This window comes from Strongylocentrotus purpuratus, unplaced genomic scaffold (genome assembly GCF_000002235.5).
Source record: "Strongylocentrotus purpuratus isolate Spur 01 unplaced genomic scaffold, Spur_5.0 spur5_scaffold_3, whole genome shotgun sequence".
Taxonomy (NCBI): Eukaryota; Metazoa; Echinodermata; class Echinoidea; order Camarodonta; family Strongylocentrotidae; genus Strongylocentrotus; species Strongylocentrotus purpuratus.
In genome coordinates this window covers 4,829,280-4,846,042 of record NW_022145609.1, presented here as the reverse complement: position 1 = coordinate 4,846,042, position 16,763 = coordinate 4,829,280, and the positions used below count along the sequence as shown (strand labels likewise).

Below are 16,763 nucleotides of genomic sequence, written 5' to 3'. Positions count from 1 at the left end.
AATAATAACTTATATAGGGTATAGGGTTAAATCTGTAGACATTGGGACATTGGCATTAATATATTTGTCGGTAATTGGTGGCTAGTTTTGTCGGTAATCGGTGGCCTCTACACCTCCCCCCCCCCCTACCCCCACCATACCACCGTCTTTAATGCATTGTGTAGCAATGAAGCATATACAACGTCTCGCCACTTGCGGGGCCACTTGACAGATCACTTTTCTTTAACTTATAACCAATCAGAAGGCCTCGTTTTCTTTCCAGGAAGTGCGGTGGACATTATTGCGCCAAATGTGGTTATGAAATTGCAAAACATCCCTACTCTTGGAGGGGGTAGAAGAAAGTAATTTTACGTCATATTACTCCAGGAAGTGCCTGAAAATGCGCCTAATGTGGTTCTAAAATGGCAAATGCTTCCTACTCGGGGAGGGGGTTCTGATAAGGTATTAAAATATGCTCATCTGACCGTGATTAAATGCCTACATTCCAGACGCGGCTGAACTGGGGGAGGCAGGGGATGGGCATAGTTTCCCCACACTTTTCAAGGTACCCCTAAAGTGCCCCTTTTTACATAGGAAAAGTGCCCCTTTTCTGATAAATGCCCCTTTTCTTTCTTTGATAAGAGCCACTTTCCTTTCTCATAATGCCACTTCTGACACCTGATAAATGCCTCTATTAAAATCTCATAGATGCCCATTTTCCTTTGTAATAAGTGCCCCTTTCAATTATCACACGCGCCCCTATTCATCTCAGGTGATTGTCCCTTTTCAGGTACATGTACAATAAGTACCCCTTACCATCTCTGATAAGTGCTCCTTCACCTTATAGTCGCCTCTTTTCAATCTAAGAGGTTTTCTTTATATTTTGACATGTGATTCTTTTTCTTTGTATGCTCTCTTTTTATTCTTATAAGTCATTCTTTTCAAATTTGAGAGGTGACCCTTATCCTTTCTAATTAGTGCCATTTTCCTCTGTAATAAGTGCCCCTTTTCTGTTTTCATAATTGTCTTGTTTCGTCTCTGGTGAGTGCCCTTTATTAAGTGCGAGGAGTGCCCCCTTTTCACCTCCGGTATTTCCCCTTTTTTTTCCTTCTTTTCTAATAAGTGTCCTTTTCCCTTTGAAAATGTGCCCCCTTTTCATTTCCCCACAAAATGTGCTCCCATCATTTCAAGCGATTTAGAGCAACTTTTTCTTTAATTTTACCCAAAGCTGGCTTGCTGCGCTCGTTCGCATTTAAAGTTGATATAATTGCGATTCCTATTAAAGATCTTTTCAGTCTTTCATGGTAAGGTTGTGCTTAAAACACAATCAGGATTGTTTTTCGTCTTTATAAGATGTAGTTGTTTTTTTTTTGCACTGCGACCTCACAAAATCTTAATCAGACCATCACACCGAACTGCAAAGTAAATGTATGGACCATTTAAAGAGAGAAACTAACATCAAAATCATCCCTTATAATGTAATCACAATGTAGGGGTATATACCAATGTATATTTTCGGTTTGAGGTTTTCCTTTGTAGGTGCCCCTTTTTCCCATAAAGTGCCCCTTTTTGTTGGTCCCCCGGCCCCCGACTTTGAATGACGCTCCACGCCCCTGGCCTGCTACAAAAATGGACCCCGTGCCAATTTACGCTCCGCTCGCTACGCTCTACCTGATCGTAAATATCTATGAATTAGGATGTGCATGCATGCGTAAATCTGTACTTTCTCCCTGCCTCACACCTACACACACGCTCACACCCAATGTCTGAATGTCACGTCCGTTCCGCTGGAATCGACGAAACGTAGAATCAATAAATTGTGACTCAACGCATACTTTCAATGGACCAGGTAGGCAAAATGTAAACATTTTATTTGAAATTTAAAAACCAAATGCGACATTCTAATTCATTAATACCTCTACAATTTTCTCCTACAACCTAAAACTGATCAGTCACACACGTTTACGTTCTTTGATCTCGATAATGTTTTGTTTTTTCACTTTGCCATGACGAACCCAAATCATTCCATCAAGGCGTATTTTTGAGAAATTCGAATATTCGTTTGTCAATTGCAAAAACATTTACATAAATACATTATCCAAAGCTATTGCTGGTTTAATGTAAGATTTTGTTGAGCCATTGACAGCACAAGTTACGGCTGATCGAACACTAATTGAAAACAAACGAAACTCTCTCGCCTTTCATCCAGTGAAAATTGAAAACATCGATCGCACTTGGCCGCTGTATTCAATTTCAATAGGCCATTTTCGTACTGTAACCAAATTTGATACAAACGTCTTTATGAGGTGCTTTGATACGAATAATTTCATTCACCCGGTACAAATAATTCTATTTCAATAGTCGGTATGCAAATTGCATATAGTCCATGTTGTTAGGTAGGGCAAGCCATTTTGTTTGTCCTACCTAGCAACAACTAATGTATGCAATTCGCATTATGACTATTGAAATACAATTATTCGTAACAGGTGTATGACAATTGTATAACGAGACACTTAACAAAGATTTATGCCAGTTGTATATTTCCTCTCCAAATAGGATGTAGTTATGACGTAACAATGTACAATGGAAAGTATATCACGGAGATTCGTCCAACATAAACATCTCTGTGAAGTGTTACATATGAACTGCACGCGATTTCAAAAGGCGACAAAATTATTTAATTATACATGAATCATTATATTCAAAGACTAATTTACTTAACCAAAGTGTGAACAGTCAGAATATACACATATAATTGTGAATTAAGAAGTCTAAAATGCATAAACATCAATTAGCATATAATAAGCTATTAAAACTATTATTTACATCGTTTATCCATCAGTCATGATTCTCATAATATAATGAATAAGTACAGGAGTATTAAAACTTTTATTTCATCAGGAAAAAGTAAGTAAAAGATATTAGCTAGAAGACCTGAGAGCATAAATGTTTATATTTTAAATTCAAACTCATAAACATATTCAAACTCTGACTCCAATGCATATATAGCCTTTAAATATTACACATACTTAATATTTTTGTTCGTGATTTTACCTGACAAAAAGGTGAAGATGACGTTTCTAAATTGAAAGTTTAATTGAAGCTATATATTTGAAAAGAATGATCCGTTTTCAGGAAATTGATGACGACCAACAGTGGCGTAGCGTCGAGGATAGGAAACGTTTTCTCATATAAACTGGGTGTTACTTTTTTTCGTTCAAGATGGGGCAAATGCCCCCGTTTTTCCTCTGTGCTATACGTCTCAAACTAGCAATAATCTACCAATTCTACATTTCCACAATACCCAATGTGAATATATCAAAAACATATTTTATTAAGCAACTAGCTTTATATAAAAACTACATGTAAGCATACTTTCATTCTAACATTCATAATGATACAAGCAACAGAAAATTTGAATGTGCTCTCAGTTCGGGAGAGAGAAAGAAGTTCACTGGCCTGCGTTTATACAAAGCTTTTAATGATTATGTCGTAACACATTTTCTCTCTCTCCCGTACAGAAACTATTTACAAAATTCTGACGTCGCTGCAAAATGTGGCAATTGGCCACACCCTTTCATTGTACCAGTGAAAGTGAATGGCACTTCTCTGACCTGATATCACCGAATTGGCTGAATGTACTTCACGCTTCATAGTCTAGTCGTAACGTATACATAACATCAACCAATCAGAATCATGCGTTCACGTATGATGTTTTATCCCTGCAATCTCATTGGTCTTAAATCGTACTTTGCATTCAATAATATATTTTGGTACCAGATCCATGTCGGTGATGCCGAGAATGTAAAGCAAGAAGGCATTGATTCTATAGGCACAAACAAATCAATTTCTGGGACATGGCGTATGGTGTTTAGCAATGATTACACGAGAAATGTGCAATATATGCCTGAAATCAAAGCACCATATTATATACATCATAGCAATACAATGATTCCAACATAGACACGAGTAATGTATAATTTGCTTCTTGTATTTTGTTCTTGTACAGAACGTGCAAATTGACACAACTGGCTATAAAAATCTACCACCCTTATAATGTGACCGTGTATCAATGGAAAGATAATCCTTTGAGAATATGTAATTTCTAAAAGTATAGTGAGCCTCTTTGGAATACATCACAAGGATTTTTTTTACAGTCATATCGTGACATCTGCCATACAATAAAAACGTAAGTTTAGTACTAAAAATTGTATGTACAGTAACAACAAACAACCACTCTAAAATCGTATTGGCAATGTAATGTTTATAACACTAAGATGTATCACTAATGACTCGCAGCCTTAAGTTCCAAACAATGTTTTGAGCGTTCCATAAATTATTACCTAACTAGCAGACAACATTATACATAATGCCCTTTCGAACACACTGTATATGTATTACATACTATCAGCTTAGTTACATTAAAATTTGATATCTGAAGCTGAAAAAGCACTCATTCGGGAACAAACGCTAACAAAAGAAGGATGTTCCACGATCTTTACGAAAACTGGGAAAATCAAAGGTGTTTCTCAGGCTATATGAAGGAATTATGAAATTCAAAAGTACATACCGAAGTCTGTATTTTATTAATTATTTTGTGTATATTGACTAGGGGCATCGCCAGACTATTTTAAATGGGAAGGGTTTCGAAGAGGTAGCTGAAATTTACCAACGAGCAATTAAGCAAAGGAATCATCAACATCTCTTTGAGATTTCCCAACAGCCTTAGAAAATGGCGAACCGACGAATGTCGAATAAGGTGCCACTCCCTTTGGCCACGCCCCCCGCTAGGAATAAGGCCATCAACCTATTAAAATCATCGGGTAAACTAAACGAGATATTTATATTTATTGGGGTAACATCTAGAACTTGCCCACCTCAAAGCTTTGAGAATATCCCATGTCACCAAGGCAACTTCTCTTGTTCTTTGTATTGAATGAACAACAGAAAGACGTCGACTTTGTACAAAGTAGATAGACCTAACGTCTATCCGTCTGCTATAATTATTATTGATCTTATTGCTACAGATGATACCGTTTGATTAATGTTATTGTATAGATGCTTGCAGGCAGGATTACAATTATTGTCTGTAGGTTGTATCTGCTGTGACTGTGACGTATGAATTTCTGTGAAAACGTAGAGAAAAGGAAAATGGAGGATACCTCAATAAATCATCTTGATGGTGATGGGGTGAATTTGTTAGTGGGGAACAAATATTAATGAATATGTTCATTCCGAAATATGGTTTTAGACGGTAACAGCTCACTTTCCCTAAGGTTTTTTAAATCTTAAAACTTGTAAATTATAATTCTAAATATAGAACAGTGGATGTGATTTCAGAAATGAGCAGGATTCGTAATGATGATTCGGATGATCTAAGAACATATTGCTCTTTTGGAATTATGAATCCTCCGGAATATAAATCTTATAGCTACACTGTTGGTTTTAATTGCATATAGGTAGGCTTACCTAAGAAACAGTTTAGACTTTGACTCATACCGAATTTTATGTTCTTAATTACACTTTTATTGAGGTGCGCAATCTTTAATCAATACGGTACTTTTTTAACATTAGGCATTGTTATATGCGCAAGACAATGTGATTTCCTATATCAAGTGGTTCCAAAGTAAATTTTTGAAAGAAATTAAGATCCAATAAAGCACTTTGAAGGTGGCAAAACTATTTGAAATGCATCCTAATATCTGGGTTATTTCGAGGGTTCGGACTCTTCAATAAGCGCCATAACATGTATATTTGAGCCTAACTGGATATTCCTACATCGAATACTCACCCCTTGTACTTCCAGTAACACAGTCCTATAAAGGTGCATATTACTGCCACAACAAGAATAGTTGCAAGGATCGCTAGAGCTATATCACCTCTCCTCAGTCCACCTGAAGCAGAAAGACACGAAATATAAAAAACATTACAAAAAAAGGAAAAGATCAATATTTGCACTGTACATACATAAAGTCAGTCCGTCACAAGCAGAAAGACGGGCACACTGAGACAGAGTACATAGGACACTGAATGCACGGCTATTTGCACTTAAAATTGGTTTGTGCAGATGTACAATGATCTATCATATACCGAGAGCCTTATGATCGGATATGTATTACTCCAGGCCCTCGTCATGAACTCTCTGATTTCTGCCTTGTATCCCTCTCACAAGTCAGGAAGCTCATCACTTCACTTCCTTCTAAACACTGTAAGCTAGATCCGATTCCTACAGCTGAAAGCCCACATTGACAATCTCGGTTTGTTTCCAATCCACCAATCTGCCTATCGGAATCATCATTCTACTGAGACTGCAACTGTCAAGGTCCTAAATGACCTACTTCTAGCTGTAGATAAGGGTAATGAAGCTGTCCTCATCTTGCTTGATTACACTGCCGCATTTGACACTATCAACCACGACCTGTTACTCCATCGCTTAGAGAACGACTTCTCCATCACCGGCACCGTACTTCAATGGATTCGCTCCTATCTCATGCACCGAACTCAGAAGGTGATCATCAATGACACCAACTCGAAATCATTTCCCCTCATCTGCGGCGTTCCTCAGGGTTCCGTGGTCGGCCCCCTCCTGTTTATTCTTTACACCAGCCCTCTCTCAAATGTTATTAACCTTCATCAGAACATTCAACACACTATGTATGCAGACGACACCCAGATTTATGTAACTCTTCACCCAAACAGCAGGACAGTAGCCGCGAACAAACTCACCAGTTGCCTCAATGAAATCAAAACCTGGTCTTTTCAAAACTGTCTCTGCCTTAATGATTCAAAATCTGAAATGATTCATATTACTTCTAAATTTCGGAACTCAGACCCCTTTCCTGATCTTGTTATGAGTGATGGCTCTCTCAGTTGTTGTGCTTCTGTGCGTGACCTTGGTTTAAATATTGACAGCAATCTTACTTTCAAACAACACATTAGTAATATTTGTAAGTCTGCTTCCTTTGGTATATATAAGATCAGTAGAATCAGGAGGCTACTTGACCGACCCACAACTTCAAAATTAGTCCATGCTTTTGTCTCGACCCATATCGATTACTGTAATTCTTCTCTTTCTGGCCTCCCTCAGTCACATCTAGTCCCACTTCAAAGGGTACAGAATAGCGCTGCTCGGCTTGTGACTCTCTCGCGTAAATCAGAGCACATAACTCCAATATTGAACTCACTACATTGGCTTAAAATTCACCACCGCATATCCTTCAAAATTCTTCTCCTGTGCTACAAAGCTATCAATGGCTTAGCCCCCTCTTACCTTTCCGATCTCATATCCTTACGTTCCCGTACGTCGTCACGAACACTTCGTTCATCTTCCACATTACTGTTAACACCTGGACCCCGCACTAACACCCGGTATGGTGACCGCGCCTTTTCAGTTATTGCCCCCGCTCTCTGGAACAAACTGCCCGCCTTTATTCACTGCGCCCCCTCTGTATCTCAATTCAAATCTCTACTCAAAACCTATCTTTTCAAATTGTAAATTGCAGTTGTGCGTCGGTCAATGGAGGTGCGCACCATATTTGTCTTTATTTAGTTGATTGCCACTGTTTTTCTTACCTTATCTATGTTACTTTTGTATTTTTGCTTTTTCTTCTAATTTAATTCTACGGGTTATAGTCTTCTCTTAATCAGAACACTGTGCGCTTAGAAACATCAGTATTAAGCGCCTAATAAATGTTATGTATTATTATTATTATTATTACAGAAAATGTTGGTATTAAGCCCAGGAAGGTTACAAGTCAATCTGGCTGACAATACACACTTATTTTAATAATGCAATAGCGAATATATTATGGAGCTATTTGAAATCATAAAAATGTTGGACAAACGCTATGCTTTAACAAAAAAATTAGAACATGCTATAACGGTCAAAGCTTGTAGTCTTATATGACACCACGACTTCACACAAGTCATTATCGTATTAGTTCAACTCTGTATAGCTACGACAGCTTAAAAACGACTTTAACTGTACACGCACATAAAATGGGGATAATGTTTGCTTAACCTCTTACTTGAAGTGATTGTGACGATATGTTCTATCCTCGACAGATAAAGTTGATTAATTATCAGTACTTCACTGATTGGTCTTCAGAGTCATAGAGATTGATCAATAAAGTGCTATGCATAATTATGAACTTTATCTATCAAGAATAAAGTGAGAGGAGTTTGATTGATTAAGTTCTGACAAGATATAAACTTTATCTCTCAAGATGCATAACGTCACAATCCTTACACGAAAAGGCTAGGGGTTAGAATGAAAACAATCAAACTTTTATGGGCAACAACTTGTATTTCAGACTTTCACATATTATTAACAGTTTCTAAAGATCTATGTTTCATTACAAACCTCCGCCTTCCTTTTCCTCATCATGTCCTTTTTGACCATCGCCATCGCCTTTCATACCATCGTCATCGTCGTCCTTAGCGCTAGTCATCGGTGCGTCAGTCACGACTGGGGTCGGTGCGTCAGTGCCATTAGCGGATGGGGCTGGTGTGCCATTATCGACAGGGGGAGGGGTTGTTGCTACCGCTGGGCGGGGGGTTGTTATGGGCTCCGTGGCAAGGACGGTGGGAGGTGAAGCTGAAGGAGGTGAAGCTGAAGGAGGAAATAATGGCAGTTCTATTATTACAGTGATTACTAAACATGTGGACGATACATTATTATCGAAGTTACACATTAAATCAAAGGTACACATTAAGGCAAAGTTATGGATATTGGGAAATTTTGCTATCTAGGTTTTTGGTCAAATTATATTAATGCTCCTAAAGCTTAAAACGGACGGGAATTAATTTCGGGGACAGGAATTAATTTCGGGAGAAGGGGCACAGAAGAAAGGTTCAGGGACTGTTCTAGACACAATTCTAAAAAGTAAACAAAATCTGAACAAAATAAGAGCTTATTTTTCTTCCTTGCCAGACATTATGTCAGAAATAAACCCCATTCCAAGGTATTCCTTACCATTTAATGTATCAACATGAAAAGCAATAATCTGTCAATTCTACAATTTATTCTTTTGTGAAAATGTGATGTGAAGCATACAAACTGAAACACAATATCGTGTATCGGTACCGTTGGATGATATTAAAAAGATGCCTTTTCTTGGATATACAGGCCTTCTACATCAGCTACGTTTTATTTGGTCGAGTTCTACGTGTATTCAAACATCTGAAAATGAAGGTAATCTACCTCATTCACCTTTGACCTCTGTATGTACTAAGCTTTTTATAAGCGTGGATTCACTACTTAAACATCAGAAACATGCATTGCATTCATAGAAATGTATATTGGTCTCCATCAAACCAAATAGTTACATTCACCATAGAGCTTTGCGAACAGTAGAAATATTTGAATCAATTTGCAAAAAGTCAACAATAGTAAGTTAAACTTCTGCATGTCAATCATTTTTGTAGACTATTTTCCCATGATGACGGTAAGGAATCGCTCAATCTCGACATGTAGACTTATTACGTTATTTTATTTCACCTGTCATGAAGTTCAGTGACAGGGCATGCCCGGGCACATGAGGTTAAATTACGACATGTTCCTTGATTAATCGCTCGTCTGAAGCTACCTCAAAGAAAATAACACTGTTTTTCTCCATACCCTTCATAGCGGTATCACGCTTGACCTCATTTTCGTTTTGTTTGTGCATAACCATAACGCGAAGCACAATGGCCGTTGTAATGTAGATGAAAGGGTAAACAGGCTTCCTATTCATAAACAAATACATTTTCCATATTCAAAGGCCAAATCTAGATATTATCTGTCGTGTACGCCCACCAATTCCTGATTCTGAAATATGCTAACAGTGCATATCTAAACGTGTAGTGACATGGCAATATAGAATGTTTATATCTGTTGCAATTTTTGTGCAACATCAGCATGCGATGGAACTGAAACTGCAAGATTTCACTCGCTATGATAAGGCGGAATTAAGAGAAATAGACTTGGCAACGAACCTAAACAAGGAAAAATGTAACAAATTACATTTTACCATGTAGGCCAACTCCCCCTACCCCCTCTCTCTTTCTAAGTCAAGTTGTTTGCACATATGACAAATATTTCCTTCTAAATTCTCAATTTTTTTCATCCTATTATCAAATTGTGACATTTGCAATAACATGAAATCTTTATGGTGTTCATGGTAACCTCGTTTTATTTCGTTATACTCTATATGCCTACAATAATTGTATAAATTCATTTTTCCAGCAAAAATGCACTTACATGGACTTTGTGAGTATACGACTGCTGCTGAGCAGACGAATACTGCTAGCACTAGCGTGACCAATTGTGACGTCATCTTCATTGAAGCGATCGGACTGCTACCAGATGCTATAGTGGAAAGAGAAAAGAGATATATAATAATATTATCATTATCCTAATCATGAACACCAAGGTTATACCAGTGCTGCAATCATGTTAATTAGATAGCGCTTCTATGTAGTCATGTAGTCGCATGATATCGTGCATTATGTTTTACTCATTCCATGAATGTACCGGATTTGAAGTTATTTTCTATCCAGAAAAAACACAAAAAATAGCAATTAACCAAACCCCTGTTGTCGTTTTTAAAGAGAAGGATGGTATATCAACGAAAAAATAATTTGTGTAAATATTAATAATTGATTACATACATGATTAAAATGACTACAATTGTTTTTCTTCCTTTGCAATTTCATTTCTTTCAGACATCCATTCTTTTCTGCCCTTTGCATGTTTTCTTTCTTTTACCACCCACTCCCACTTCTCTCTCTCCCTCTGATCTGTGTCTATCTTTCTCAGAGTGTTGACTGTTAAAAAATATGTTTTCCTTTTTTTATCCAGGAGTACCGACGCAGTATTGAAAAGAAATGTCAATTAGCTAATCCCTAACGTGCGTGGAAATACATGTACAGGTATTTGCGATATGAATTACTATCAAATTATAGTTGCTTAGATGTCACTGGTTTGTACACTTACGTTGACTAACGTGAACACTTAAACCGTCTTCTGCGTGAGTACAACCATTGAGGGGTCACTAGAACGACGGGGGAGGGGGAGGGGGGGGGGCAGGGGCAACGGTCCTATTTTGAAAATAAAGCTCAAATTTTCAAGGGTACTGATTATGGGGGATGCGTTCGTGAGGTGGTTTATGCGTCTCCCTGTATTGCCAATTTCGCCTTTATCTTTCCGTTTTTTTAATATTTCATCACTCGTTGGATTGTAGAGGGGGTTAGGGATGGGGGCACTGTAGCTACACCACTGTTTGTGGTGTAGATATCTCTTTTCCTCCGCTGAGATGTAAATTGCCCGTCTGATTGTAAGTTTGATTACGAGAGAGTCACTGAGATTTATCACTTGAACCACATTAAACATGTAAGACACGTTTTGGGATTAAATTGGTTCACACCGTTCCGTTTCGAGGCAGTTATGACCAAGGCTATTACAAGTAATTGGAACCCCTGTACGGCATCTTTAACCAACAATTCTTTATCAAAATTATTAATTTGGGAACTTTTTGTAAATCTTTGGCCCGTCTCATATTAAAACTCTAAACCCAGAGATGGCTTTTAACTCGCTGAAGCCAAATTTAACAAAGAAAGTCGGACCGAGGTCCAAGTTTTCAACTTTTTGAACTTGACATAGACCGAAGGTCCTAAAACCTTGCCCTTGTTATTCTCATTAAAGGAACACAATATCTTGTTGAAAATGACAGATTATAATCATACATTAAAAATAGGGTTATTTAAGTTTATATTTGACTACTGTGTAGATTTTTTGTAGTTTTCCGTGTTTTTCTTTTGTGAAAAAATTTGGAGATCGCAAATGCGATGTAGTGGCTAACAAATGAACAATCTGTTGTGCAAAATCGGCAAAATTATCAACAGCATTTAAGACACCTTTAAACATTACAGGCGGGGACACTGGTATCATTTCTTGCAATACATGATATAAACATTTTCATTAATGTATTAGCAGGGCAGGAGGGAGTGGTGTTTGGGTGTACCCTCTTAAGTTGGTCAAAATTAGTGATACTCCGATCGTTATAGAGATAACTGCTTTTTTATAAAATTAATTTCATTATATATTTCGAATCAAATCAAATCATGTACCACACCATGTTTGGTTTCATAGAAAAGTCTAATTCTTATCATCCTGATCATATTTGGAAACGTTAAATCATAGAAAAAAGCGTTTTCCCGCTGACATTGTACATGTATATTATATACACTAAGAAAATTAATGACTGTGTTACCCGTTCTCTTTAAAACTGCATCATTTCCGTATTATACCCTCGATCTAGGTATTTGATCTAGTATTTTCCACTCTTGATTACAGAATCGTTGCTGTTTGATAATAATTTTACAACGTCTAAAAAGGTAGTTTCAAACTTAGGGTAATGTTTCTGAGACTTTTTTATTTTTAAGGTTTTTGCAAATCAAAAGTAGTATAATTATCATTAGTTCTATAACTTGAATAATTTCACATCCAAAGATTGCTGATGTAGACACATCTTTTATATCCTCAAATTAGTATGCAGTTTACATTGCATAACGTCTGTAACATTGCATAACGTCTGTAATATATTGGATCAATACGTATATGCGTGGACAGCACTTACTACAGAATATAGAATTGATTATGTGCAATGACAGTCTTGGCACGGATTGAATGGAGAATAGAGAGCTCTTTCGATGTCCTTAGTCTACAAGCACAGACTGTAGTGATATCTCCACCAAAAAAAAAATCTGTCTTGCGCCGGTCATCTCCGATCATTATGGTCATAGGAGGGTATGCTGCCCCTTTTTATATTAATTTATGGATACGCCACTTGTTTCGACTCTCTGTTATGCATGTACAATGGTTTGTGCGAGTAGAATATTCTGACTATTTTGCGGCATGGACCAAGTGCTTTATTTCCCTCTCAATCTCACGACCTGGGAGGGTTCTGCCCCTCAATTCCTAGATACGGCACTATAGTTTCGACCCTATGTTATGAGCCATGTGTGCCCTATTCTGAATATTTTGCGGGGGACAGATACATTATGCCCCCTACGCGGGGGTGGGAGGTCACTCTCATATACACAAGTGCTACCCACCCGTGTTCATCAACCTCTGAAATGGACCCTAATGGCGTATTGCACCTATCTGAAATGAACCCTAAAAACGTATCGCACCTTTTCTGAAATGACCCTAATGGCGTATGTATCGCACATTTTCCGAAATGGACCCTAATGGCGAATCGCACCTTTTCTGAAATGACCCTAATGGCGTATATATCGCACATTTTCCGAAATGGACCCTAATGGCGAATCGCACCTTTTCTGAAATGGACCCTGAAAAGGTAGCCTTTTTTCATTTTGTGCGATCAATGCTTGAAAACACACTTTTAAAAAACCCACCCCTTTTGAAGGAAAACATCGACGACGTCGTATAGCTGAATTCGACGCTTTTTCTGGACGCGGGTGCGTAGCCAGTCATGTTGGGAGTTAGCCCCCCCCCCTCCCCAGTCCCCCCCCCCCCTCCCCTCGGGGGGGGGGGAGGAGGCTATCTCTGATCCATGGGGTTTTCCCCTGCTGGTATGAATAACTGGTAATGCAACTGGGTTCGATCCTGTGTAGCGTAGAGCCTGACAGTGACTATAAACTAGAAAGCCCTATATATGATTATTTTGAGTCATCGCGATTACAGTACCTCGAATGAATGCATGATTATTGTTCGAGGTGCGAGCAATGAAAGACCTCACCATGTGTAATGTCCAGTAGTAAAGCATTGAGTGCCTGCATGGTGCTAACTATAGAAATGACTCATCCATGCAAACGATCTAGCATATTATTGTAATGCATGGTCACAGTGATGTGAACTGAAAAGAGTGTGGTTCTCGATCTTAAAGTATTTTTGTTACACAGGTTTGACAGATATTTTATTAGGAACATAATGCTGGAAGGGAACAGTGCTATGTCTCTCAATACTCGTATTATTTACTTTACTTTATTTACTCCTGGGAGATGTGCAGTTAAGATGCTACCTCTTGCCCCTCTGCCTACCCGACTTGTGTATATATAATGAGAATAATTAAACCATAGACCTGGAAGATCGACTGCTGTCTCAGCATTCTTCCAGCATTTGCGGGAAAGGTAAAGATATGTATTTTTTTTTTATTGGAGCCTGAAAACAAAATTCGAGGATCATTTAAGGTTTGTACGTTCTCATTTCTAAAAATATACCTTGTCCTTAGCAGATCTTATAATTTTCTAAAAAGGTTGAAGGCCATTTCCGACAATATTGTTGTAAGGATGTGTTACGAAGTGTTTTAGTGACAAAAACAATAAGATCAAGATGTCATAAGTAAACTATTCCGAGAAAATAACATATCCTTAAACTTTCTGTATTTGGACATTTGGACATTTCTATTCTGCTCAGGAAAAGGTTTGATTTGATAAAAGCAATTTCCTTATCTCTGATTTACATGCAGTTTACGTACACACAGAATTTGTTTGCCGCTATACAGACTCGGTAGCCTTGTATATAATTCGAATTCGTTACATAGATTTATTTTCCTGTCCCTTGTGAGAAGCGGTTAAGTTACAATTTTATTAGTCAAACTCAGATCTAATGGATAATGTTTCGGAAATGTAAAAGCTTGAAAACTATCAAAAATGAAATGGAAAAAATTGTCACACAATAAAGAACAAATGACAAATAATATGCCATCTAGACAGGCTCCTCAAACGTCTAAAAACTTACATGTGAAAATTAAAATTCGTCATCTGCTTTAGAGTATGACAATGTCAAGAATTTTCGTATTATTATTAATAATACGAAAATAACCATATAGTATAATGGGATCGATGTGATAAAAGATTATTATAAATATTGCAAGGAATGTTTTAAAAAGTGGACAAAGCGACACACAGATTAAAAAAAACATGATAACAAGTTAGAGAGAGAGAGAGAGAGAGAGAGAGAGAGAGAAAGAGAGAGAGAGAGAGAGAGAGAGAGAGAAAGAGGGACGGAGAGAGTATGAGAAATAGAGAGGAGATTTACTGCAAGACAATAGATTAACAGATAGAAATATATAGGCAGAAATTCAGACGGATGAGAGGGACAAAGCGAGAATACACGCAGAGAGAGAGAGAGAGAGAGAAAGAGCAATGTACTTTGATCAGTAATAATTATGATCATGCATGATTTGTAAAAAAATATATAAACGTACGACCCAATGATCACACCAATGTTTTTTTACAGCGATGATATACTTTAACCATGGACCTACTACAAGATAGGGTATATGTTCATGCACACAATTAACACACAAACAAAGATATAGGATGCATGTATGTTACAATCATTTGCAGAATCGTTGATCCTGTTTTAAATGGTCACTATTTCCCTTTCCTTGGTACCGGAAAGAAGGTCGCATTTTACGCAATGACATTTCAACGAAACAGTGCTTGAAGGCCTTTTAAAAAGAAAATCAGAGAAGTCCGTGGAGCATCAGGCTATAGCATATACGCTTGAATAGTCCATACAAGGTTGGTTCTTTTAAAAATACATTGTATGCAGTTAAAAAAAAAAAAATTCTTTAGAAGTGACATGTATAGAATTCTAAGCTAGTACATGAAGCACTCTTGTGAGTTTAACAGGGCTATACTGTAGTATAGGGCACGCAAAGTATTTATAAATTAACACATTTTTAATAAGTCAGATAGCTCGAGATGTCGGAAGAATTATGAGGTATAATATACATTTCTTTCTTCTTCAAAATCAAACAAATCTCTTGTAATAGTAAAGAGCAGACGGAGCAATACCAACAGAAAGCGAAGGAAAAAGTGATATATGTAAACCACACGTATCTAAGTACAGGAAGGTTAACTGGTATGTAATATCCATTAAGATACCAATACCAATATAGCACGCGGGAAAAAAGCAGGGCGCCTCCGACATATAAAACAAGATTGATGAATATAACTCTATGGTTTCGCACGCAAAAAGCACGTGTACATATGCCTCTGCAGAAATTCGTCAATCAAACTGATGTTTTAATAACTATAAACCTGTCTACCGACTATAATTATACATCAGAAACATAATATTCAAATATGGTTTATGTTCTGGGTTAGCGTATGATGTTGAAAGATAAGGAAAGTAAGTGAAGACTTACCAAACGAAATGCGTTGATGTTCAGAATAAACGCCGGTTATTTAATATACCACGCCTCTTGCAGGAGATAGATGGAAGATAAAGCGAAGCACACACAAAAAGCTATGCACACAGAATAGAGTTGTGGTGGTATTTTCCATGCATAAGACACACAGCGTCGAACACACACTCACACAGTCATGCACAGAACGGCGTGATATGAACTGGTATCTATCTATACGTAGCGCCACGCCACAGGCAAACTGCAAAAATAGTGAATAGATCTAGAACCGGATTGGAGGCTTAGACAATAAGATCGTTCCACATCAACGGAATGTCTTTATTATAGGCTTCTATCCAACAAAGTCATTACAGATAAATGTAATTGTTTATTCAGATAAGAATGCACTGATTATGATACGAATAGGAGAGACAAGCCAAGCAAGTATGCTACTTCTGAGAGTGTGGGCGACTACAGAAACCAGCAGTATATAGTAAAACTTAAGTGTCGTGGTGTTGTTTTTCCATGAAAGTGGTATCGATGTGTTTTTAATGATCAAAATCACGTCATCTAAATAGGAAGGACAGTGAGTTTGCAACATTCGACTGTGAAAAAAAGTCTGGTAGAGATAAGCTATGTCATTTC

The 16,763-nt window shown here is 37.5% G+C and overlaps 1 protein-coding gene across 2 annotated transcripts; it reads right to left on the bottom strand.

Annotated features, from left to right (window-relative positions):
* Positions 1 to 1,814: 1,814 nt before the first annotated feature.
* Positions 1,815 to 16,362, bottom strand: LOC575298 (ubiquitin receptor RAD23c). Of its 2 annotated transcripts, none has more exons than XM_794695.5 (5): positions 16,140 to 16,362; positions 10,220 to 10,327; positions 8,342 to 8,590; positions 5,771 to 5,873; positions 1,815 to 5,105 (listed from the first exon to the last, which is right to left on the bottom strand). In XM_794695.5, the coding sequence occupies exons 2-5, from the start codon at positions 10,299 to 10,301 to the stop codon at positions 5,060 to 5,062; spliced, it is 480 nt and encodes a 159-aa protein (XP_799788.3). In that variant the 5' UTR covers positions 10,302 to 10,327; positions 16,140 to 16,362; the 3' UTR covers positions 1,815 to 5,059. The 2 variants fall into 2 exon arrangements, with proteins under 2 accessions (XP_799788.3, XP_011678212.2); XM_011679910.2 differs by having other exon boundaries at positions 10,226 to 10,327; positions 16,140 to 16,357.
* Positions 16,363 to 16,763: the final 401 nt, after the last annotated feature.

Coding starts and splice junctions, on each gene's coding strand:
- LOC575298 (XM_794695.5), bottom strand. CDS start 10,301: ATGAAGATGACGTCACAATTGGTCACGCTAGTGCTAGCAGTATTCGTC. Junction 8,591..10,219: donor CGTATACTCACAAAGTCCAT/GTAAGTGCATTT, acceptor TTCCTCCTTCAG/CTTCACCTCCTTCAGCTTCA. Junction 5,106..5,770: donor TGTTACTGGAAGTACAAGGG/GTGAGTATTCGA, acceptor ACGTTTTCACAG/AAATTCATACGTCACAGTCA.